Source organism: Neomonachus schauinslandi, chromosome 9 (genome assembly GCF_002201575.2).
Source record: "Neomonachus schauinslandi chromosome 9, ASM220157v2, whole genome shotgun sequence".
Lineage (NCBI taxonomy): Eukaryota > Metazoa > Chordata > Mammalia > Carnivora > Phocidae > Neomonachus > Neomonachus schauinslandi.
In genome coordinates, this window is record NC_058411.1 from 57,226,584 (window position 1) to 57,253,591 (window position 27,008).

The window sequence follows — 27,008 nt, forward strand, 5'->3', positions numbered from 1 at the left end:
TTGATTCAATCCCTGTATAATCTTCATTATCATCCTATATTCAGTCAAACTGAATTGCTTATAGTTCGCCAAAAAAATGGTCTCTCCTCCACCTAGAATGCCGATCCTTTCTTTGTCTGGCTAACTCCTCCTCTTCCTTCAAGGTAAGTATGATCTCCTCTGAGACAGTTTTCCAGGCCCCTCTTCCCCATCATCTCTACCTACCACTTCCAGTCAGTCTTCTAGGGCATCAGTAGGCTGATCAGTCTATTAGTAGCATCCTATGGCTATTACAGCACTGTATTATAACTACTGCTTTTTTTTTGCCTGTGTCCTCCAACTAGAGTAAGCTCCTTAAAGCAGCCACTGGTAAATTTCATCTTAAAAAGTAAGTAAGAAGACAAAAGTGCTTCTTCAATTATTTATATGTTAGCAGTAGATAAGAAAAGGAAATAACATTTGTAAAAGGCCTTCTATGTAAAGCACTATAGCTAAGTCCTTGGCAATATCTCATTTACAATAAATGAGATAGGATTTAATAGGATTTACAATAAAAAATGGACAGATTTTGGAATTTTAGCTATGGCTTGGTTAAATTTTGAGATATTAGTTGCTTTTGTAGGATTCTCACAATACACCATTTTGAGATCACAGCTGTCATTCAGTTATTAATAAGATGTGCTTAAGATTCATTTTAGCTCATATTATTTCCAAGTTAATTCATTTAGCATAATTTTCCCTGATATGAAAAAAAAGGGAAGAAAATAGAAAAAAAAATGCTGAAGATCAACAAAACTTAAGGAAAGGTTAAAAAAAAAATCCTTCAGTGGCACCTGGGGGGCTCAGATGGTTAAGCGTCTGCCTTCAGCTTAGGTCATGATCCCAGGGTCCTGGCACCAAGCCCCACATCAGGCTCCTGACTCAGCAGGGAGTCTGCTTCTCCCTCTCCCTCTGCCTCTCCCCCTGCTCATGGTCTCGCTCTCTCTAAATCTGTGTCTCAAATGAATAAATAAAATCTTTAAAAAAAATCCTTAACAATATCCATGCAACAAAACATTCATGTAAGAGAAATCGTACAGGCAAGATTTTATGGAAAGAGAAACATTATGTAACATTTGCATAGGGAGGATTCACTCAAACATCATTTTCAACTACTCCTATATTTAGAAAAATAGATAAAATTATTGCAAAAGATTTAAAAGGTCAACTTACCCTTTTTGTAAGAATTATAATTGATGAAAATGCAGAATTCATGAAATCACAAATGTCAATTTGAAATAAATATTTCAGAATCTGATACTCAGAAGCATCTTCTGTCAATTTATAAATAAAAATAAGTTAACATGTGATGTAACTTTTGAATCTAATTTCTTCCTTAACTGCTGCATTAGAAAATAAATAACTTTTTTTTGTTTTACCTTCTTGAGAAGACAAAAAGTAACCAGTTGAAACTGTTTCACTATTTGGGAGGGTATTTTCCACAGATCTGTCTATTTCCGCCTGAGTAGATCCTTCAGTACCTAGTGATGTTTTTGATTTTTCATCATTATTTTTAGAAGATGGAGTTTTGAAATGTACTTCTTTATGAATTCTCCCGGGTGACTCTATTTTAGAAGCCATATCTGCAAATAAAATTAGAAATGTTTATTTTTTTTTAAGATTTATTTATTTTAAAGAGAGAGAAAGAGCATGCGTGTACACTGGGGGAAAGGCAGAGGGAGGGAATCTTCAAGCAGACTCCCTGCTGAGCGGGGAGTCCTGCACAGGGCTCCACATGGGGCACCATGCAGGGCTCAATCCCACAATCCATGAGATCATGACCTGAGCAGAAACCAAGAGTTGGACACTCAACCAAATGAACCACCCAGGCGCCCCTGGAGTTCGTTTAATACTTGCTTTGTTGTGGGCTTCCCTTTTGTTTTCTAGGCAGGGCATTCTTTGAATTTCTGTGGTCATTGTGACACATTTTTATGGAAAGAATCCACTAAAACATAAATTGCAGCCTGCATTAGTTGCTACTGCTAATGTAATAAATTACCACACACTTAGTGACTTAAACAATACAAATATATTCTCTTAGAGTTCTGGAGATCAAAAGTCCCAAAACCAAGGTGTTGGCAAGGCTGTATTCCTTCTGTAGGCTCTAGAGGAGAATCTATTTCCTTGCCTTTTCTGCCTTCTGGAGGCCACCTACATCCCTTAGCTCATGGCCCGTTCTTTCATTTTCAAAGATAGCACTGCAGCATCTTTTAACCTCTCCCTTACTCTGACCCTCCTTCCTTCCACCTTTAACAGACCTTGTGATTATAGTGGGCCCACTAGGATACTCTCTCCATCTGAGGCTGCTTAATTTAATCATATCTGCAGGTCCTTTTTGCCATGTCAAGTAACATAATCACAGGGTATGGGAATTAAGACATGAACATCTTTGAATGGTCATTATTCAGCCTACACAATGCCTTTATTCTTTTACCAAGGAAGAATTTTTAAAGCTGTATACAATTCTATTCTCTACACTGCCTTTTTGTCCTAAAAACTATTTTAAAAAAAAACATAACTGTCAACAACTCTGTTGTGCTATATAAGCTTATGACTAAGAGCAAGACATTAAATAGCTCTCTATAAGATTTCATTCCTCTTAGAAACATTTATTACCCAAGAAAGTGTAATATTTAATTGCCATTGCAAATATATATATCCCTGCCATTCAAGAAAATTGGTAAGATAGATTATTCCTACTTTATCTGTTAGATAACCAGAAAGAGTCAAAATGACCAATATTATTTACAGTATCTACAGCCTACCTTTTTTTAATACAAAAGGATTTATTAAAAAACCAGTAAGACACTACAACATCATGACACTATAACACAGGGCTTTTAACACAAGACTTGCTTTACAATACTGAAGGGACATAAAACACAAATTGATTCAGAAGCATAGCAATTAAATAAAACAATGAAAGCAAATTTCTTTTAATGAGAACTCAGAATCAAACTTTAGAGGGACTCAACGTGATAGTTCCATTCAGGGACTTGATACAAAAAATTGTTTGAACTGCTATGAGCAGGTGGCAAGAGCCACCTTCAAATGAATCTTCAGATTGGAAAACACAGTTTCACCACCTGTTGGGGATAAGTTGCAAATGGAATAATTTAGTATGATCAGTAGCTATTTTGATGATCACCTCGCCTGGATAACAACTCTGCTGGTTGCTGTAATCACCATATCCACAGTAGTTGTTGTAAGCAGTGTAATCATATCCTACATAACCACCTATCTATTTAATAGGTAGAACAAACTGAGCCAGTTACACAAAGAAAGGCAATATTAAAACTTACAGCAATCAATTTCCAAGTTCTGCAATCTAGTCCACTGGATCATGCATATCTACAACACATATTTGCCAGTATGTACTATTAAATATAAAAGCCATTATCACTCAAACTTTTTTTTTTTAATTTTATCTATTTATTTTAGAGAGAGAGCATGTAAGCATGAGAGGGGTAAGGGCAGAGAAAGAGGGAGAAGCAGACTCCCTGTTGAGTGCGAAGCCTGACATGGGCCTCAATCCCAGGACCCTGAGATCATGATCAAGCTGAAGTCAGACGCTGAGCCCACTGAGCCACCCAGGCACTGTCTCTCTCAAACTTTAAATGAGATTGCTCCAAAGATGGAAGAACCACCCACTTCCAAAGAAACTGTATTAGCCATTTGCACAGAAAGATACCCATAGGCTTAGGGTGTTTGAAACAAATTTGAAAATGACAAGGTACCAATCAAATGTCAGGTATTGTACTTTTCCCACTCTCTTCCAGTTTTGTTAATTTCAAAGTCAATCTTTGTTTTCCCCTTCATCCCATCTCCAGTATATTATTATATAACATATTATCCAGTAGGTATATTAGAAGAAACAATGAATAAATAGAAGCTTTTTAAATCCTAAAATCAGATACATCTTTTATATCAAGCGAAAATTTTGAATGATTGAGAGCAATCTTTATTGGCTAGTAATTATAAAATGTTTTATATTTTAAAGTACATTATTTACTAATTTATTAAAGTGTGTTGTGTAAAACAAATATAGATAATGTAAGTTCAAACTATATTCTTTTTTTTTTTTTAAGATTTTATTTGTTTATTTGACAGAGAGATAGAGAGCACAAGTAGGCAGAGTGGCAGGCAGAGGGAGAGGGAGAAGCAGGCTCTCCGCTGAGCAGGGAGCCAGACGTGGGCCTCGATCCCAGGACCCCAGGATCATGACCTGAGCTGAAGGCAGCCGCTTAACCGACTGAGCCACCCAGGCGCTCCTCAAACTATATTCTTTACATCATTATTTAAGTTATTTTAGCAATTAAGCAAAGATTGACAGCATTAAAATAACATTTTGTATGTTTATGTTGGCTCAGTACGCATTGTAAGTAGAATATAAAAGTAAAAAACTTCAAGATATTCTCATTCAACTGTTAGTAAAATACATGCTTCCATGAGTATACACAGGTATATGCTTATTTTCTCTTTCAGACCCAATAACAGCATAAAGTTGTGCTGAGAAATCAAATTAAAATCAATAGTAAACTATATTTTGGATTTCATTCCTATGCTATGAATGTGTCTGGCAAAGGCAAAATTATACATGTTTCCTTAATTTGATGATCTCATGAAATTCACATAATTCTTCAGTGAGTGCCATAAATTTCTGAGAAGGAACTCCAGATTTTATAAATCTTATCACTGCTTTTTTTTTACAGAAGTCATAAATCTATAGTGGCAGAGAAAAACTTTATATTATCCAACTGATAATATGATCATTAGGGAAAATATAAGGTTTATTTTGCATTTCAGTGTAACAAGGCTGATAGAGATTTAAATAAAATATTCCTGATTTTTCTGATTTTTTGCTACATATTAAATATTTAAATGATTTATACCTTTAAATGATAATATACCTAAGTTCAAATTTAGAATGAAAATATATATGCACATCTTTTGAGAACCTTCATTTAAAAAGGATTATCCATGGGGCACGTGGGTGGCTCAGTAGTTAAGCATCTGCCTTCGGCTCAGGTCATGATCCCAGGGTCCTGGGTTCAAGTCCCGCATAGGGCTCCCTGCTCAGCGGGAAGTCTGCTTCTCCCTTTCCCACTCCCCCCTGCTTGTGCTCCCTCTCTCACTGTGTCTCTCACTGTCAAATAAATAAATAAAATCTTTAAAAAAATAAATAACATAAAAAGGATTATCCGGGGCATCTGATTTGGGCTCAGATCGTGATCTGGGGATCCTGGGACCCAGCCCCAAGTTGGACTCTCTACTTAGTGGGTTGTTTGCTCCTCCCTCTCTCTCTGCCCCTCTCCCCCGCTTGTGTTCTCTCTCTCTCTCAGATAAATAAAATCCTAAAAAATAATAATAAAATAAAAAACAAAAATAAAAAGGATTATCCTTCCCCAAAATTAATTGAAAAAATTTTAATTTGAACCATGTCAAAATTTCCCACATTTGTATTATTGCATCATATATTCATGTGCATACCATATCAAATAGCCATTTATTTTAAGACAATTCAATTTTCAAACATAGTTTAAACTGATCATTTGATTGAATTAACTAATCAGAGTTAAAGGGAAAAAAAAAAGTTTTAACCAGTCCTAGCCTGAAGTATAGTATTCAGGTAAACTGGGATTTACTTCTCAGTTACTTTTTAAGATAAGGATAGGAAAGTATCAGTGCAGTTCTGAAGAGCAGTATTAACGATTAGTAAGAGAATTATTCAGTGTCTAATTCTGCACTTTCAATTACAAATTTAACATAGCACTTTGATGCTGTCATTTATTTGGCATTGTTCAAAAGATGAAAGTCCCAAGTAAGCAAACACGTATCAGTAATTTAATAATGCCCCCTGTGGACATCAAAGCTAAAAATGAGCAATCAGGGGGCCTGGGTGGCTCAGTTGGTTAAGCGTCTGCCTTCAGCTCAGGTCATGATCTCAGGGTCCTGGGATCAAGCCCCATGTTGGGCTCCCTGCTCAGCGGGGAGCTTGCTTCTTCCTCCCCCTCTGTCCCTTCTTCCCAACTCGTGCTCTCTCTGTCTCTCTCTCTTTCACAAATAAATAAAATCCTTGATAAAATATCGTTTTAACTGCATTTAAAATAAATACATACATTAGGAAAAATTAATACTTCCTATAGTATTTTTATATTTAATTAATTAAATTAATTTCAGGGTATTATTTTCACATGACTTAAACCTAAGCTTTAAGATTTACCTTAGATACAGATATTCCTTTTTTTTTTTTTTAAGATTTTATTTATTTATTTGAGAGAGAGAATGAGAGAGAGAGAGCAGGAGAGGGGGGAGGGTCAGAGGGAGAAGCAGACTCCCTGCCGAGCAGGGAGCCCGATGCGGGACTCGATCCCGGGACTCCAGGATCATGACCTGAGCCGAATTCGGGCAGTCGCTTAACCAACTGAGCCACCCAGGCACCTCAGATATGCCTTTCTTACAATTGTTTATAAACAGAATTTTAAGTCAAATAAAATAATGAAGAACTTTTCATATTTAACTGTACTTGGGAAACTCATTATTTAAATAAGTTCAATTGGAGTCCTTTTGTAAAATAGTTACTAATATTGTAATAAAAATAACTGTTCCCTAATTTATCTGTTTTGTAAATATCTATATCAGTATATTAGTTTTTCTGTAAATCTGGTTATCTTGGGTCTCAGCCTTTCATAAATATGATTTAAGATCAGTAATTCATTTTTTTATGCACTCTTTCTGATTAAGGCAAATTTTCATTTGCTATTCCTAAAAGATTTGCTGAAATTATCTGAAAATTTTGGCTGTTGTAGCTATTTCTCCAATAGCCAAAAAATAGGGCCTGTGGCTTTATCTGAATTTCTTTTAGTATTTCTTTTTAAAAACAAATTTTACATGACCCCAGGTCATTTTCCATTTAATTAATATCATAATATTTTGGAATAATATACTTTGTATAGAATGACATATCGTTTTTAGAAACAGAGTAATTTCTGAATATTTTCATGAAAGTCCCTCAAAACTAGTTATAATTGCATAAATGCCTTATTCTCATTTGACTGTTCTTGAAATTTCCATATTTAGAAATTCTCTGAGCATCACTATATGAAATAATAAATAAATTCTACGTAAGTGATATTCAGGCTGTCCTTGAGTTTCTATACATGCTCTGAATATTTTCATATGTCTATATTTTGAAACTTCTCTATTTCTGGACCTGATACTGTTTTGCTTTATTTATTTATTTTTACTTTTTTAAAAAGATTATTTATTTATTTGAGAGAGAGAGAGAGAGCATGAGAGGGGGGAGGGTCAGAGGGAGAAGCAGACTCCCTGCCGAGCAGGGAGCCCGATGTGGGACTCGATCCTGGGACTCCAGGATCCTGACCTGAGCTGAAGGCAGTCGCTTAACCAACTGAGCGACCCAGGCGCCCTGTTTTGCTTTATTTTAGTCTCACTTATTCTTCCCAATTACTCTTATCTGCTTTTTCATAAATATTCCTTTAGGATCTAACAAGTGTAGAACAAAATAATTTCCTCTTTGCCTTTGGCAATCTAGGTCTTTAATATTTTTAGTCATTAAAAAGCATCACACCTACACCTTTCTCATTTAGAAAAGGGGAAGAATCTAAGTATACATTCTGGTTAAGGATATTAATTAAGTAAAGAGTTCACTTTTGGAGAATATTAAGAAATGACATATAGTTCTTCTGGAAATTCAAGAAAATCAACCATTTCTGATGGAAATCAATGTGATTTCATCTGAGTTTGCAACACTGTTGATCTCTTCTTGTGAAAGGCTATCTGTTATTCTAGGGTTCAATCATTCCTGTATTATTGGGCAATATTTGCGGAGTTCCTAATCTGTCCATCAGAGAGACATCAGAATGGAGATGTGGGAAAGTCATGTTATATAATTCTTTACTTAAAATAGAATCCATGGGCACCTGGGTGGCTCAGTTGGTTAAGCGACTGCCTTCGGCTCAGGTCATGATCCTGGAGTCCCTGGATCGAGTCCCGCATCGGGCTCCCTGCTTGGCAGGGAGTCTGCTTCTCCCTCAGACCCTCCCCCCTCTCATGTGCTCTCTCTCATTCTCTCTCTCTCAAATAAATAAAATCTTAAAAAAAAAAAATAGAATCCACAGGTTTTTAATCATAGGAATTACTAGATACCTAGACATCTAGATCTAGAAGTATCCTCTGATACTCTGCCCTCTTCCATTGCCTACTCTTGAACTCCCAGAATTGAGAGAAAACCATTCAAATATAGTTATACTGGGAAGGTGTTAATGAGCTAAAAAGTTAATGTAAATGAGCAGAAAGAAATCCTCATTTACCAAAATAGAAAGTCAACGGACATCATCTAATATAAATCAAAGCAGAACAATATAAAGGTTTTATTTAGAAAATAGAGATAAATACTAAAAGAAATTTGCTTCAAAAAAAAAAAAAAAAAGAAAAGAAAGAAAGAAATTACTGTCCCTGGAACAAAGGTTAGAGTAGAGATGGACACAGGGAACAGAAATTGCTTTTGTTTAAAAAGAAAAATAGCCTTGGGGCACCTGGGTGGCTCAGTCGTTTGAGCATCTGCCTTTGGCTCAGGTCATGATCCCAGGGTCCTGGGATGGAGCCCCGCATCAGGCTCCCTGCTCAGTAGGGAGCCTGCTTCTCCCTCTCCCATTCCCCCTGCTTTGTTCCCTCTCTCACTGTGTCTCTCTGTGTCAAATAAATAAATAAATAAATAAAATCTTTAAAAAAAAAAAGAAAAAAATAGCCTTAGTACTATTTATATTTTTAAACCTGTTAACATATACTACTTCAATACAAATAAAAATATATTGTAAGCTACCTTAAGATCTTCTTGGAACAGCTATGTATCTCCAATTATTCTTTCTTCCATAGTATTTTATTTTATAATATTAAGATCTAAGTCCCAGAGTAAACCAGAAATTAATAAAAGGGTAGTTGATAAGGTTGTTGTTAATTATTGAGTATACTGAGAAACATGGATTTCTGGACTTTTTTATCCGATTTGTACTGATAAAAATAAATTATGTTTAAAAAAGTAAATTATATTAGGGGCGCTTGGGTGGCTCAGTCGGTTAAGTGTCTGCCTTCCGCTCAGGTCATGATCCCAGGGTCCTGAGCTCCCTGCTCAGCAGAGAGCCTGCTTCTCCCTCTCCCTCTGCTGCTCCCCTGCTTGTGCACTCTCCCTCTCTCTCTGTCAAATAAATAAATAAATTAAATAAATAAATAAATAAATAAAATTATAGATATTTTATACGAACCTGATGGACTGGATCTGCTTTTCAGCATCATAACTTCCATATTATCTGTGTGATAATTTTCAGCTGAAAATTCTTCTGTTTCATCATTTTCAATTACATTATTTTCATCCTGTATCTGTTTGGAAAATTGCAATTCTGTTTCCTTTGGAATGTCCTGGAAGTTCCAATTATATAAAAACTTTTTAAAATATGGTAAGGTATCAGAATCATCTGTTTTCTCTAGGACTCTTTCCTTTCCTACTTGCTCTTCAGCTTCCATAATTTCTATTGTTTTTATTTCTTGTTCCTTATCAGGGTCAAATTTACTTGTTGGAAGACGTTCATGTTTATCTCCTCCACTTCCTTCTTCACTTTTTCCATCATCTGATATAATTTTATCTTCACTGTTATATACAAAGCCTAGCATACCAAAACCAAAATCAAACCAACTTGGCTTGAGAATTGAGGTATCATTGACGATTGTGTCTTCTTTTTCTGTTAATATTTCTGTGCATGGAACTGTGGGTTCTTCCTCAGATGATAAGGAATTAGGAACATCTTGTAGTGGTGGATCGCTTTCTTTGGACAATAATTCAAGCCCTGTATACTCACCTCCAAAACCTAAATAACTTTTAAAACCACCCCCAAACCAACTAGTGGCTTCAGGACTGATAATGTTCTCTGACTCAGAACCTAGTTCAGACTGTTTCTTCGGCACTGAATTGAATTCCAATTCAGGTTCTTGCTTTTGTTCTGTTTGGGGTTCATCATTATTTAATTCCTCTAGGTCATTCTCCTCTTCTCCTGCTATTTTTCTACTTTGAAATGAACTTTCTTGTAGAGGTTCAATAACTGATTCGAAAGCCTTTCCTTCAGCTAGTTCCCTTCCAAATCCAAACCATCCTGTCACTTCAGGCGAGGATGGTGGGATGTGATCCACTTCTGGAACATAATCCTCTTCCATACTTCCAGCTTCCACTGCTTCCCAGTCTTTTGATTCACTAGTACTTCTGACATCTTCAGGAGCTTCCGATACTGGAAACTGATCTTCAAACAAAGTACTTTCAGAAGTTGAATAAAATCCAGATTCTGTCTCAAAGTCACTTTCATATACACTAGATTTTTGGTCTTTATCTTCTTCATATGGACATATATTTTTGCCATCAACATTGTTTAATTCACTGTCTTCATTTTCAAATGTGTAACTTACTCCAAGAAGACAAAGAAAATCAGATTCCTACAAGAGAAAAATTGATTGACATAAATATACTAAAATTCCTTGTTTCTCCCTAAATCACTTAAAATATATGACTATGCAGCACAACAAAAACTAAAATCAGATCCCCTAATCTCAAACATTTATATCACAACTGACTCAGGGTCAATGATATAAATCTAAATGAAAAATCAAGGCTTTGAGTATATTCTGGAAATAAACTCTTGATGAAAAGGCATACAGGTCCACAAAATCTTGCTTCTTTTAAGAGTATACTAACCAGACACATGCAGCTGTGTGGTGATTTGAGAGAGGGGAGTTTCACAGCACATGGTGACAGCTCAGACAGCCCAGAGATTCTAAAGCATGAAGGCCTTGTTAAAAGTTGCCTGGGTGGCTCAGTCATTGGGCGGCTGCCTTTGGCTCAGGTCATGATCTCGGGGTCCTGGGATTGAGCCCCACATCGGCCCCGCATCTGGCTCCCTGCTCATCGGGAATCCTGCTTCTCCCTCTCCCACTCCCCCTGCTTGTGTTCCCTCCCTCGCTGTGTCTATCTCTGTCAAATAAATAAAATCTTTAAAAAAAAAAAAAGTTGCACTACAACATTTAGACTTCTTTTATTGAACACTGTATATGGCCAACTGCGGTGGGGAATCCTCTTGTTCATCTCACAGAACAACCAGATCATCAAGAAGAAAAATGGTGAAGTTAATATTTTTTTAAATTTTATTTTCAGTAGGCTTCACACCCAATGTAGGGCTTGAACTCACGAACTGGAGATCAAGAGTTGCATGCTCTACCAACTGAGCCAGCCAGGTGCCCCAAACTTATTATTTTTCAATCTGAAGGTATGAAACAGTGAGATGTGCTGCTCTTTGGATATGATCATTATGAAATGAGAATAAAGCTCAGAATTTTTAAAAAGTAAACTTCAAAATTGAAATTTTACAATGTTTTAGGCACTGCAGTATAGTATGTGATTGGGAACAGACTCTGGAGCCAACTGTCTGGGTTTAAATCCTGACCCTGCCATTTACTAGCTCTGTGAACTTGGGTGAATTATATGACCTTCCTATGCCTCAATCTCCTCATCCGTAAAATGAGGATAATGACAGTACCTATCTTATAGGGGTGTTGTGTTGTGAGGATTAAATGAATGAAGTGCTTAGAATAGTAACTGTCTGTAGTAAACATTAGCCTAACCTGGCCCAAGTTACACTACCCTAGATGAGCCAGTAATGTAAGGGTAAAAAGACCCAACACCTTGTCTCTATTCAAGGCAACTCTGAAAGGCCATCCCAGGTTCAGAGTTCCTTATGGAATCAACTGAGACCTTTGTTGCAACTGCATCACAGTTCAACTTCTCTGTGCAATCCTGCTTTTTCTTTTGGTCTCTCACAAGTGTTATTCCTAAGAGTATTACACCCCAGTAAACTTCTTGGGTGTAAAGGTCTACCTCAGAGTCTATTTCCCAGGGAACTTGACCTAAGAATGTAGGGCTTCTGTATGCTTACTATATGCTATACACTGTGCTAGGTGCTGAAATTCTACAGTTAACAAAAGGAAAAAAGTAATTATGAATTGTGGTAAGTGCTATGGAGGAAATAAAGAGGAATCTGTGATTAAGATGCAGTAATTCCACGAAGATCATCATGGAAGGCTTTTCTGAGGCACTTATGTTTACATGGCGATGTAAAGAATAAGAAGGAACTAGCTAAGTGAAGAACCTGGGGAAAGCATGTGAACCAGAAGGAGCAGCCTATTTAGGTCTCTGGGCTAGGAAAGTGTTTGGCATGTTCTAAGAACAGTCAATAGGCGAGTGTGGCCAGGAGCATAGTGAGTGAGGGGAGAGAAGTGTCAGGGTCATTGGGATGGGGGTGGAGGACAGGAGCAGATCATGTAGAGCCAGAGTAGGTTGATTCTAGGTTCAATGGAAAGTCATTAACAGGCTTTAAACCAAAGGAATGACCTCTGATTTTTTTTTTTTTTTTTTGGTTTTGTTCTTATGAGATCCATTGCTGTTTGGAGAATGAATTGGAAGAGGACAACAGTAGAGGCAAGGAGACCAATATTGCAGTATTCTTATCAAGAGATGATGAGGCCTTGGATTAGGGGTATAGGGAGAGTGAAAATGACAAGAAGACAATATAGTCCATATATATTTTGGAGATAAAACTGACAGGACCAGTAATTATACATTAAATTGACTGTTAACCCCAGAATTTATGATGGGAAAGAGCCAGATAATAGACAGTTTTCTTGACTAGGCTAACTCACTTCACATTGACCTTATTTAAGGTAAGTTGCCTTTACCTGGAATCTGAATTAAATGGGCTAATCAAACTTACATATTGAAAAGTCACTTTCTGATTCCTTTTCTCATTATCAAGCCCAACATTATCAAACCCAACATTATCAAGCTCATTTAAAACTCAACAGAAAAAAGAAATTGTACAGTTATGAGACCTAGAGAGAGTGATGAGAAATAAATTTTGTCCCAGTGGGATAATAACATTAGTAATAATATCTAATACTTATATAGCACTTACTAAGTGCTGTTCTATATACTTTACATATGTTCATCTTTCCCCAATAAGTTTAAAAAGTAGCACTATATTATAATCATCATCCTCATTTTACAGATTAGAAAATTAAGGCATACAAGGCCACAGTCAGGCTTTGAACTCAGTCCAGAATCCATGATGCTCTTAACCACTTCACTCTACTACCTGTCTGTAAATTTTTCAGAAAGCAGTATGCCTGTCATCAATTCTGTCTTACCTAATTTTATTCACATACTCCAACTATTCCTAGAGTGAGTTCTCAGACCAACTATTTTATGTATTCACTATACAAGATACTTAACCAATGGACACTTATACTACAGAAAACTGCTTTAGCCAAGAAATTTTAAATTCAATTAACAACAGAAATGTTATTAATACTCACTTTAGTTGATATCTGAACTTCCTCAGATATGAACACCTCTTCAATCTGGACTGCATCTCTGGGAAAATATCCAAAGTCCTTTCCTTTCTGCCAAAATGAAGAATAAAGATTAGCAAGGAAGAGTGATCAAAGCTATAATAACCATTGAGCCTAATTTTGCCCCCATGTCCTTGGCTTTCATCTATCCCAAATCACAAACATTAATTGGCTTTCACTTGCCATCTAAAAGAAAGTGAGTGAAATCATATTCCTTTTTTTTAAGATCTTATTTTTAAGTAATCTCTACACCCAATGTGGGGCTCAAACTTAGAACCCCCAAGATCAAGAGTCACACATTCTACCAACTAAGCCGGCAAGATACCCCTATTATTCAAAAGAATAGTATTAATTTGAGGGAACAAAGAGCCAAGTTGTAAAAGGCCACTTTTTCAATCTTCTGAGGGAAAACCACCCCACACACCGATTTTCTTCCTTTTTATGTTTGTCAATGACCTTCCTTACTGAGATGGACCCCAGACTTATACTGTCAACCTGGAATATCAAAAGGCAAAGGAATGGTGACAGTAGCCATCTAGATGGAGCTGTGACATATTCAACATTTTCAGGATGTCAGAATCAAGTAAGAGGTTTAAACTCTGAAGGGCCAAGATGGATTCATCAGAACAGCAAAGATCTATGAGTCCTCCTGGGAGCATTTGGTTCCCTTCAACTTTTCTGGGGCTACCTTGGTAATAGGGATCTTCTTAATCCAGTTTAAGTACATAGAAGATGTCCCCCAAGAGTGAAGCTTTCACCACTCTCAGCCCATTTCCTATCCCTGGCAAAGTTTAAAGACCGTCTTTTGGTCCTTTGATCCAGCACCATTACACCTCAACTGTGATTCTTCCAGCTCTGTAGTTGCTGCAGCTACTTGGAAACTGATAGTCTGTGGGTGAACTCTGCAGTGTGGTTTCTTAAACAGCTGCCTGCCTGGACTAAAACACCTAATGCAAGGAACTCAGTATGCTTGAAACTTCACCCTGGCTCCACACAGTACATGCTGCTTTTGCGTGGAACTATCATTTTCACACATAGAAAACAAGAAAGAATGCTTTCCTTTCCTCTTACGATCCCTACCGTGTCACTTTTCTTACAGCTGCATTGGTTGCCTCTAATTTGTTCAAAGACATCCACTGGCATGTGTAAGAGACCATAAGCAGTAAGGAATCTTGGGAACTGCAAAAGCCAAATAATTCTGGCCATTGACAGTCAGGGGTTCAGTCATACAGCCCCTAATGCTAAAAAGCAGGATCCAAACAGAACCTGTTCCTTCGAATAGTGATCACAGGGGTTACACAACAGAAAAATCTGTTGCACGTTCAATATGGAAATGATGTATCCATCAGGTTGGTCACGCTTGTTCAGCTTGGAAGTAAAATTGCTTATAGCATCTTTTCATTATAAAGCATAACGATACCATCAAAGATACAAATGTGTTTCCAGTTGAAAACATTAATCATTAATTTTCCTGTTATATATTTAGAGAGATTACTCAGGCTTCTAGAAATTTCAGTGTAATAGGACTTTGGGCCAAATAAAAGGCTCTCCCAATTGTTGTCATTGTTGTTTTTCATGAAAAATTCATATACCTTGATTCTCTAGGCTACTTATCTCTCTGGATCTCTTCAATAAGAACTCCATCCTTGGGGTGCCTGGTGGCTCAGTCGGTTAAGCATCTGCCTTTGGCTCAGGTCATGATCTCGGGGTTCTGGGATCAAACCCCACATCAGGCTCCCTGCTCCTCAGAGAGTCTGTTTCTCTCTCTCCCTCTGCACTCTCCCCCACCCCCACCCGTGCTCTCTCTCTCTCTTTCAAATAAATAAATAAAATCTTTAAAAAACCAAGCCATCCTTTATTTGCTCAGAAAGACATGTCTTTTAATCTGATTAACTAAAACTTCCCAGTCTCTCTTAAACTAAGCCACTGACAGCACCATGGGATCACTGGTGTTGCCTAGACATCCCATAATCTCCACCTCTAAATTTTATTCTCCAAGTAAATATAAAACTTAACTTCAAAAACTATGCATGCTATGTAAAAATAATTTCAAGGCACTCTTAGTTCTCTATCCCAACCAGAATGTCTTCCGAAAATATTACTTTTATAGAAATTCTGGAACCGGGGTGCCTGGGTGGCTCAGTCGTTAAGCATCTGCCTTTGGCTCATGTCATGATCCCAGGGTCCTGGGATCAAGCCCCGCATCGGGCTCCCTGCTCAGCGGGAGGCCTGCTTCTCCCTCTCCCATTCCCCCTGCTTGTATTCCCTGAACCAAGACTGAACATGACCATTTTTTATTTGTTTAAATATGTTAAGGGTGGGGTGCATGGGTGGCTCAGTTGGTTAAGCATCTGACTCTTGATTTTGGCCCAGGTTCTGATCTCAGGGTCATGAGGTCAAACCCCATGTGGGACTCCACACTCACCGGGGAATCTACTTGAGGTTCTTTCCCTCTGCCCCTCCCCCAACTCATGCACATGCTCTCTCTCTCTCTCTCTCTCTCTCTCAAACAAATATTTTTTTAAAAATATGTTAAGGGTTTTAAATATATATATTACATATATACTATATATGTAAAGTGCTTTAAAATTATTAAAGTTCCTTTAGAAATGAAAACCAGGTATTCTGTACAAGCTAGTCATTTATTCTACATTCAGTTTTTTTTTTTTTTACATTCAGTTTTTAAAACTAGATACTTACACTTCCTGCCCACAAATCTTCCCTTTCTCCTGCAAGTTTAACATAAACAGATATCTCTTCTCCCTTAGTGAAGTTCAGGTATCGGCAGTCAGGTCCTCTGTAATCTCTCACAGCTAAGACTCTGCTTATTAAAGCTATGTAAACGTGAGAAAAACACACAATTTAAATTAAAATGTTATTTCTCCCCCTCCCATCTTGCCCTCCTCCAGTCTACCCTATGTATTTCCAAATGCTAATTTCTTCATATTATTTATCACCTCAAAAACCTACATAGACTTCCCACTGCACACAGAATCTAAGTTCTTTGGCTTGGTATCCAAGGCTATTCATAACCTGATCCTCTTCCTTATTTAAAATGATTTCCTCTTATTCCTTTACAGTCAAGTTCATCTATCCATTGTCCCTGGAATACGTCATTATCATTCTTGTGAGGAAGGAAAGGTGAAGATAATTTGTTTTCTTCCTAGCACCTACTACAGTAGTCCCCCTTATCTGTGGGGGATATGATCCAAGACCCCTAGTGGGTGTCTGAAACCACAGAGAGTACTGAACCCTATATACACTATGTTTTTTGCCTATGTATACATACATATAATAAAGTTTAATTTATAAATTAGGCACAGTAAGAGTCAACAACAATAATAGTAAAATTGAACAATTATAACAATGTATTGTAATAAAAGTTATGTGACCAATCTCTCTTTCTCAAAATATCTTATTCTTCTTACAATGACGTAAGATGATAAAATGCCTCCCTAATGAGCTGAAGTGAGGTACACAAGGTAAGCACTGTGACATAGAGTTGGGCTACTATTGACCTTCTGACTGCATGTCAGAAGAGGGATCATCTGTTTTTGGACCATGGTTGACCCCAGGTAACTAGAACCATGGAAAGTGACCCATGGGTAATGAGGACTTTTGTATATTCCAGGCATTATGATAACTCTTTCATATCTTTATTTTATTAAATCCCCAAACAGACCTATAAGGTCAAAAATCTTATAACAGTCTAACAAATGAGCCTTTAACTAAGTCTTAGAGAGTTGGTCACACACCTGATAAATGGTGGAGCCAGATTTGCACTGAGATTATTTTTACTGCAATATCTGCCTTCCATATTCTGAGATTTTTCTTTCTGTTCTTTCCTAAGCCTAGAAACCCTTCAGCCTCTCTTTGTGATGAGCTCATATCCTACTTCTTCTGTGAGACATCCCAAATTGGTCCAGCCTATTCTGCCCCTTTTCTGAACTTCAATATTATCTATTATCCTTATGTTGTATTGCTATTTACTTTTTCATGTTGACCTAATTCCTGGAGGTCAAGAAACTTAACTGACATTTCATTTTGTTCCTCTTAAATCACACTCCTACCCCTCCAGACTCAGCACATAATAGGCCCTCAATAACTATGATCATAACTATATACACTAAATTTAGCCCTTCAATACATAAAGTAATATACATACCATATTACCTATTATAATTATACTAACATGTAAAACATTTTGATTAAGTCATATGATTAAAGTTAAAATAACATTATAAATTACTATAAATTTGAATGTTCCCTTTCCATGTTTCATGTCTGGCCCTAAGGAAACTAAAATGAGGTTGTAAAGAGGGAAAGAAAGATTATTACTATTATAAAACATCATCTAGTAAATCTCTATATATCAAATTACATATCCAAATGATTAAGGAAAATGTTTACTCAAAAAAATTTACTTATAAATTATTACTTTCCCACTAATAATATTTTGCATTTTTAATTTACATGTTGCAAATCAGAAATAATTCTCACATACTGAAGAGATAGAACATATCTGAAACAGATGTAATATATTGTGATACTATTCATCTTGCACCATAATGCTAATAACAGAAAATACTTCTTAAGCAATAAAATGAAAATTAGTTTTTCTTTGTAGAAGATAGGAGAAAGTTAATATTCAAGTATATAAATAAAATTATGTACTCTTAACACTGATTTCATTATTTTTACATGATAAATGAACATGGAAATGATTAATGTTTGATAAAGCTTAAACGATAAATCATGGTGATAAGAAATAAACGCATTTTTAGAAAACTTGTGAGAATCAGAAAGTTCTGATTGAGAAATAGAAACTAAAAAATAGGGGCGCCTGGGTGGCTCAGTCGTTAAGCGTCTGCCTTCGGCTCAGGTCACGATCCCAGTGTCCTGGGATTGAGTCCTGCATCAGGCTCCCTGTCCCGCTGGAAGCCTGCTTCTCTCTCTCCCACTCCCCCTGCTTGTGTTCCTGCCCTCGCTGTGTCTCTCTCTCTGTCAAATAAATAAATAAAATCTTAAAAAAAAAAAAAAGAAACTAAAAAATGTAAGAGCTTCATAAATAAAGAACTATCAAATGGCTTGAAATCTTTTTAATACAAATCAATACAAATCAATTTAGCTACCTTAAAAAACAGTAAAAGTGCTGATTTGTTTTTGAGGCCTGGATTAATACCTTCATCATTTCTGATATATTTATATATCAGGCTGATCTTTGCCCCTTGATACACTTACATTAAAAATTATTACAATATGCTTTGCTTCTAGCACTTTCTTTTTATAGGTAAGTGTATTTTATAATGGCAAATATTTCTCAATGACATTACTGCTCACTTCTATCCTACATGTCCACAATAACATGTCATTTCAGAACCTTAGTTTAAGAGGAAAAGAAGGAAAAAAAGAAAAGCAAACTTACTTTCACACTCCAAGTCACCACATTTTTTAAAATCTGCCAGCAGTTTTGTGCCCTCCAGACACTTTATCAGAGAAATTACCAAAAGGAAGATTCTGTGAACTCCAAGCTCCGCCATGCTAAAACAAGCAGGAATCCCAAACAAGGTTTAAGCCAATTGTTTAGGCCGTATATATGTCAGCCAAAACAAGAGATATCTCACTCTCTCCACTAAATTTAAGAGAAAAGGTTTGTTTTTCTGAATCCCTTGACAATTACATTTTCAACTGCTGTTTAGGCTTACCTTGAGGGACAAGTGCTCTCTGTTTGCAATCTGCAGTGTCAGGTATCCAGATAATACATAAGGGTTTAATAATTAACAGAGATTTTTAGTTGGACTCATGGCTTATAAAGTTGACCCATGTAAAACAGTCTCACTTAAAGGTACCTTGCACTCAACAGAACAGTTCTTAAACAGGCCTCTACAAAAAGGTAGCTAGCTCATCTCTTTATGTTAAAGTCTTTAAATCAGTCAATAAATACAGGGTATTTGCTGCATGCAAATAACATTATCAATGGAGAAAATATATAGTTATATGTAGAAGCAGTAATAATTTATATTAAAACCATGACTTTGAAATATGATGAAAGTTATTTTTAAAAAATCCCACTTTCATATTTCAAAAACCTTCAGTGTTACTATGAAACTGAAACTTGTATTTAGTTAAGAATAATAGTTCAAAGTGATAAGTACTTCTTATGTTCCAGGTATTGTCTTAAACAATTATGTGATTTAACTCTCACATCAACTGTCTAAGGTAGGTAATATTTTGCTTATGAGGAAACTGAGGTACTATTAAGCTAGCTAGATATTACCTAATGTTATTGCTGCTTAAAGGGGATCAAAGCCCTATATTGGGACTTTCTATGTAAAACACTAGATCTCGGTAGATTTGGGGAAACCAGAGTTGTCTTATTTCAACCTTGAGAAAGTATCTTTCTAACTCCCTCTTTGCTGTACCCCTTCCCTATATTTGGGCATGCCACCGAGTGCATAGCTTCCAGAATATAGCAGTTGTATGACACCACACTCCCCTCTAGTTGTCTGACATAACAAAGCAAATATCCAGCACCTGAGCAAGCTAAAGTGAAGGACTTTTGCTTTCAGGATCCTAAAAACAACAACAACAACAACAAAAAAAACTGTGTTGTTTGTTTTCCAAAAACAATAGTAAGAAGCCCCCTCTCAGATCAAAGATTTTTACATCTTTAGAAAGAATCTGATAGAACATGAATTTGAGGATCATTTGGCTGGCAATCAGATCACTGTACAGTTGTTCACATGCACCCTCAAAAAGCTTTAGATTAGTTTCTTGGGGCGCCTGGGTGGCTCAGTCGATTAAGCGTCTGCCTTCAGCTTGGGTCATGGCCCCAGGGTCCTGGGATCGAGCCCCACATGGGGCTCCCTGCTCAGCTGGGAGCCTGCTTCTCCCTCTCCTTCTGCCTCTCCGCACTGCTTGTGCTCTCTCTCTCTCTCAAATAAATAAATAAAATTGTAAAAAAAAAAAGATTAGTTTCTTGAACACTTTTACAAGTCTATAAGCTATGTTGTCAAAGACATTTAAAGGATTAACTCTTCAGCTTCAAAATTTGGTGCACAATTATTTGCATAATATATAATATCAAATCAAGAATATTTAATAATTAATGTTCTTTTTCCTTTTTTGTATTCAATATTAAAGACATTACAGTTAAATTCTGAACTAATTATTTGAATTTTTTTTTAAAGATTTTATTTATTTATTTGAGAGAGAGAGAGAGAGCATGAGAGAGGGGAGGTCAGAGGGAGAAGCAGACTCCCCGCCGAGCAGGGAGCCCGACGCGGGACTCGATCCCGGGACTCCAGGATCATGACCTGAGCCGAAGGCAGTCACCCAACCAACTGAGCCACCCAGGTGCCTGAATTTTGTTTTTTTTTTTAAGATTTCTTTTTTTAAGCAATCTCTACACCCAACGTGGGACTCAAACTCACAATCCCAACATCAAGACTCGCATGCTCTACCAACTGAGCCAGCCAGGTGCCCCAATTTTGTTTTAAGTTAAGAACACAGCTAAATTTAAATCTGTCTATTGATTGGACTTAAGGAAATTTGAGTCAAGAAAAATAGGAGAGGGCCCTTGGGTGGCTCAGTCTGTTAAGCGTCTGTCTGCCTTCGACCCAGGTCATGGTCCTGGGGTCCTGGAATCAAGTTCTGCATCAGGCTCCCTGCTCAGTGGGGAAGTCTGCTTCTCCCTCTGTGCCACCCCCCCCCCACTTGTGTGATCGCTCTCTCTCCCTCTCTCTCACAAAAATAAATAAATAAAACCTAAATTAAAGAAAAAACAGGAGAAAAATTTTTGCCTAAGATACCAGCCTGGAGATTTTCTTCTACTAGAAATGTTCCCACTTTCTTGTTACTTAATGCACTCAGATTATTTCACTTTATTTTCAGATCATCACTTAAATATAATTTAACAAGATATCTGAAATGGGATAGTATAATGTTAACCTTCTCTAATAGACCCAGGTGAAGAGGTGGTATGTGAAAGGGGTAAGAGCATTTGGTTTAAAGAAATCAAAGCATCAATTTCACTATAAAGACAGCCCTATTAAGCTAATTAGATATTATCTAATTGCTGATGCATTTTGCAGGTCAACTGTTGTGTCAATATTAAAATATACTGCTGCTGAGGAAGATTTAATGGTAACAGTCAGGAATACTGATTTGGAAGAACTATGGCATTCTTCAGAAACTGTATATACAAGAAGTAAGAGTACTTCCTGCATAAAGCTAAAGAATGAATCATCAAAGCCACACATGTTCAGTATCTTAGAGATAATGTCACAGAGCAACCCTTTCCATGACAATATGAAGACATAATCATGAATGCTATACTTCTACTGCTTGATGGTATTATTTCTGATACTATATAGTACTATCTTGTCTCTTAGTACATCAGATTTCCTAAAGTAGGAACATATTTCTTTCACCTAGCTACCTGTCACTCTGGAAATTTATTAGATAGAGAAATTTGATCAGAAGTACATGGGAGAAGCTGAACTAATTAAGCTGGGGTGGTTTTTACTAGGGAAGGGAACTAGAACAAAGCCTTTGAAAACAGTTCCCATGGTAGACAGTGAGAAATAAGGCCCAAGAACGATTAAGATTCAAACTGGTGTGGAAGACATAGAGATGGCCCCCCATATTCCCTCTTTAAGGTAAGACCTTCTGTTCAGCTGCAGGGAGTACAGGTGGCAGGTTAGCCTCTGGCAGACACCCCTTCCTGTGTGATCTAGTGGATCAATGACAAGGGACTACAAAGGTGGGGTCATTTGAACCTTCTGTGGGACACTGACAGGCATTCCTCACTCCAAAGCTCCCTATTGGGTTTACTGAAGCTTTGTAGATCCTGCACTGTGGTTTGACTTTGCCCTTTGCCTAATCCTGCTTTCTCCCTCTTCCTTTCACAAGTGGTGATCCATTGAACCCCAAAATCTTCTCATCATCTACTTCTAGAGGACCCAACCTCAGACACTAGTGATCCAAAGACACTAAACAGGGAGATGGCAGAACACACACATTGTTTTGTGTGTGTCACTCCATGGCTCCTTTTACTTTTGTTGCTTTTGTGCTGCTGAAGGCCATGTTTTAGGGGCGCCTGGGTGGCTCAGTCGTTGGGTGTCTGCCTTCAGCTCGGGTCATGATCCCAGGGTCCTGGGATGGAGCCCCGCATCGGGCTCCCTGCTCCGCGGGAAGCCTGTTTCTCCCTCTCCCACTCCCCCTGCTTGTATTCCCTCTCTCGCTGTGTCTCACTCTGTCAAATAAATAAATAAAATCTTAAAAAAAAAAAAATCTGAAGGCATGTTTTAAATCTGTCCGCTTTTTCTTATTCTGTCTGTATTAGAGTTCTAACAGGAAACAGATGAGTGTTCCATTTTGAGGGATGACACTACTCTGTGATTGAGGAAATTTTCAGGAGGGACTATTTGCAACAGTGTAGAGAGGGTTCAGGGAAACCAACAAGGGATGTAATGTCCCCAGGCAAGAAGGTACAATGAGCACTACCTGGAGAGAACTATAGAAGAGGTCTGCCCAACAGGAACTCAGTCAGGAAAACCTCACTCTTCTACTTTCTGAACTCCCAGCAGTAACTTCTATTGACCAAACCCAGCCAGATGCCAGAGAATAAGGGAACCCCTTTGGAGCAGGGGACTGAGGAGTGGATTGGTAGAAGCAAAAAGAGAATATCCCATACATGCTCATTATTCCTTTACTATCTGTTTTTGAATAATAGTACACAACATCCTTGACATCCAAGATGATACATGTGAGATATTTGCTGAGCAGGGGATTGAATTGATTAGTCTCATCTATGCATAGGAAAGGAATTTAATGTTTGTTGAGCACCAATTTTGTACCAGTGAGCTTAATATTTCACATACAAATCTCATCCTTCAGGGTAGATAGGTATTATTTATTGAATGCCCAGAAAGTGTCAGACACTCTTCTAGAGATTGGAGATATAGGAGTGAACAGGACAAAGTCCTTGCTCTCATGAACCTTGCATGCTAATGAAGGAAGACAGACAAGAACAAGCAAACAAATAAATGAACAAGATAACTGCAGGTAGTGATAAGTTATTATGGAGAAAAGTGTCTACTTAGATAAAGTTGTCAGGGAAGTCATCTCTGGTGAGTGACATTTGACTTAAGATAGGCGAATAGGAAAGCAGAACATTCTGTGCAGAGGGAAGAATTAAGAAGGAGGTCATACTTCATTGTCTGAAGCTTGATTACCAAAGACTTAAAGAAAAAAAATGAAGGAGGCATAGCAGATGCATTCCAGTATGTAAGAGACAAGGCTTTAAGGTGGAAAATAAGTTGGCATATACAATCAAGAAACAGAAAGGCAGGTGGAGAGTGGTAGGAGATGAGGTAGGAGACAGAGGTCCAACCATGCAGGGACTTTGGGCTGTGGAAATAAGTGTAAGTTATATCCTAAGTGCAGTGGGAAGCCATAGGAGGTTTTAAGGAAGAGAGTAACATTATTTGTGTTTTTATCATATAACTCCACTTTTTTTTTTGCTTTGCTAACTTCTACTTATTCTTCTAGTATCTTAGGTTAAATCACTTGATAAATAGATGACTCAATAACTTTTCTGAATGAACGAAAAATACATGCATGAATGAATAAATGATTTACTTTCTTTTTTGTTTTTTAAGATTTTATTCATTTGAGACACAGAGATACAGAGAGAGAGAGAGAGCATGAGCAGAGAGAAAGGCAGAGGGAGAGGGAGAAGCAGGCTCCCCTCTGAGCAGGGAGGCCGATGCGGGGCTCGATGCGGGGCTCGATGCGGGGCTCGATCCCAGGACGCTGGGATCATGACCTGAGCTGAAGGCAGACGCTTAACCATCTGAGCCACCCAGGCGCCCCGAACTGATTTACTTTCAAGAGCAAGATTATTTATGCCCCGTGACTAAATGAAATTTTATCTTCAGCTGTGCTGCTCAATTGCTCTCTTTCTCTCATTTCAAAAAGAAAGTCAGGTAATCCTTTTGATTAAATTTTCCTTTAAAAAATTCGACAAAAGGAATTGGATCTCAACTATATCTTGATCTTTGCATTGGTATTAGTAGCAGCAGTGTTAACCTCCAGCAAGCAAAGTTTTGGAAAACCTTTGGATTCCCAAACACTGTAGGTAATGCTTTGACAGGTTGCTATATGAATAAGTTAATGAGCAATAATAGTACAGATGTATTTAGTATTCCAATTAATTCCTAGTCATCAATAGCTTAATGTCTTTTAAGAACCAATATGGGTTAATTTTATGTACTCTTATGCCATCCCTTCCAAAATCATCTTCCTTCACTGTCTGCCACCATCCTGTCCCCATTTATATACCTTTCCTTCTTACTTCGTTTGGTGTCCATGTCCCTAAGTACCTCATACTCTCAAGCTTCTTTAAGAAAAAAATTAACTCACAAAAATATCAGTAACTTAATTTTTATACCTCCCCCAAATAAGTAAATTTTTAAAAGAGTATATAGAATAAAATTTCTGCATGGAAATGAATAGATAAGTTATTTTTGCTTATTTATCTACTTCTTTCAAAGATGTATAGAATAATGGATCTACTACTATCATTCTCGTTTTGTTTCATTCTCTCCTCTTTCTTCCAGGTTCCCTGGGACATAGGAAAAAATGCCCTCTGTCAATGGACTCATGCTAGGATATGGCAAAATACTTAGCGCCTTGGAGCTTCAAAGTCTTTGCTCATAGAACGAGAAACTTGTTCTAAAGGACCTCTAAAAGTCCTTCCAGCTCAGCTATCACATGATTCTCTGAAATATCACTGACTACTGCAGTCAGAACATCAAATTGGACGTGGTGAAACTTGTTAATGAGACCACACTTGATTTCTAAAACTTGATGACCACAGATTAAAAACAAATAAATAAAGGAGATACAGGGATGCATCCCACTATCTTGGATAGAAGGGATTGGGATGTGAAAATACCATTAAATAGTAACATACAATAAAATGTGCATTCATTCTTTTCTTTAACAATAGCTTTTGAGTGTTTGCTATGTACCAGATACTGTGTGAGGCATGTGGAACACATGGGGGAATAAAGCAGACAGAGAACGTCCTTGCCCCCATGGAGGTTATAATCTACAGGAGAAGACAAACAAGACAACTCATTTCTAGAATATAAAGGAGATATTCAGGATTTGTGATTAGGTATTGGTGATTAATTTTTTGTGAAGCAAGGGAGAAGGAAATGTCAAGGATGATTCTGTTTCCTAGTTGGACAATTGAGAGAGAATGTGGTGGCTCCATTTACTGACACAGGAGCACAGGAGAGGAGCAGGTTTGGAAGAGAGGTGGAGGAAGATCATGAGTTTGGTTTAGGACATGTGAAGTAAATGAAAGTAAAGCAATGCAACTTATTTTCAGAAAAAAATTAAAATTTGATGGTTTTGAGAAATTACTCACAAGCCTGTTTTCAAAAGGCTTACTTAGGGGCGCCTGGGTGGCTCAGTCAGTTAAATGTCTGCCTTCAGCTCAGGTCATGATCCCAGGGTCCTGGGATCAAGTCCCACATAGGGTTCTCTGCTCTGCGGGGAGTCTGCTTTTCCATCTCCCTCTGCCGTTCTGCCTGCTTGTGCTGTTCTCTCTCTCAAATAAATAAATAAAATCTTTAAAAAAAGGCTTACATAGCCACCCCATCCCTCATGGAACACTTCATCAAAAATTAATGATGTAATGTATGGTGATTAACATAACATGATAATAAAAAAAAGGCTTACTTATTTTGAAACAATTTTAGATCTTCAGAAAAGTTGTAAATATAGAGTTCCTGTATACCCTTGACCCAGGCTCCCCCCATGTTAACACCTTATATAGCCTTATATAAGCATAGTACAATGATCAAACATAATAAATTAACATTACTACAATACATTAATAAATTACAGACTTTATTATGATTTCCCTAGTTCTCCAACTAATGTCCTTTTTCTGTTCCTAGATCAAATCCAGGATACTACATTGTATTTAGTTGTCATTTCCCCTCAATCTTCTAGGACAATCTTCTGTGACAGTCTCTTATTCTTTCCTTGCTTTTCATATATTGACACTTTTTAATGTCCCTCAATTTGGATTTATCTGATGCTTCCTCATGATTAGACTGAAGCTATAGAGTTTATGGGAAGAATATCAGAGTGGTGTACCCTTCTCATCACAGCCTATCAGTGGGTGTACATGATATCAATATATCTAATTATTGGTACTATTAATCTTGATTACTTGGTTAAGGTTCGCCAGGTGTCTCCAATGTAAAGTAACTGTTTTTCCTCTTTCGTATTCTGTTCACTTGATGGGAGTTACTAAGTACAGCCCACTTTCAAGAAAGGGGAATCTAGGGGCGCCTGGGTGGCTCAGTCATTAAGCGTCTGCCTTCGGCTCAGGTCATGATCCCAGAGTCCTGGGATCGAGCCCCGCATCAGGCTCCCTGCTCGGCGGGAAGCCTGCTTCTCCCTCTTCCACTCCCCCTGCTTGTGTTCCCTCTCTCGCTGTC

General features: G+C 37.4%; 1 protein-coding gene across 1 annotated transcript in view; it reads right to left on the reverse strand.

Annotated features, from left to right (window-relative positions):
- Window positions 1-19,022, reverse strand: part of MIA2 (MIA SH3 domain ER export factor 2) — a 97,591-nt gene extending 78,569 nt beyond the window's left edge. Inside the window, exons 1-6 of the mRNA XM_021701537.1 lie at window positions 18,908-19,022; window positions 16,183-16,316; window positions 13,447-13,533; window positions 9,303-10,518; window positions 1,383-1,601; window positions 1,192-1,292 (exon numbers count right to left, since the gene is read on the reverse strand). Of these exons, the coding sequence (XP_021557212.1) occupies window positions 1,192-1,292; window positions 1,383-1,601; window positions 9,303-10,518; window positions 13,447-13,533; window positions 16,183-16,316; window positions 18,908-19,022 (1,872 nt within the window). The remainder of the gene's footprint in view (window positions 1-1,191; window positions 1,293-1,382; window positions 1,602-9,302; window positions 10,519-13,446; window positions 13,534-16,182; window positions 16,317-18,907) is intronic.
- Window positions 19,023-27,008: the final 7,986 nt, after the last annotated feature.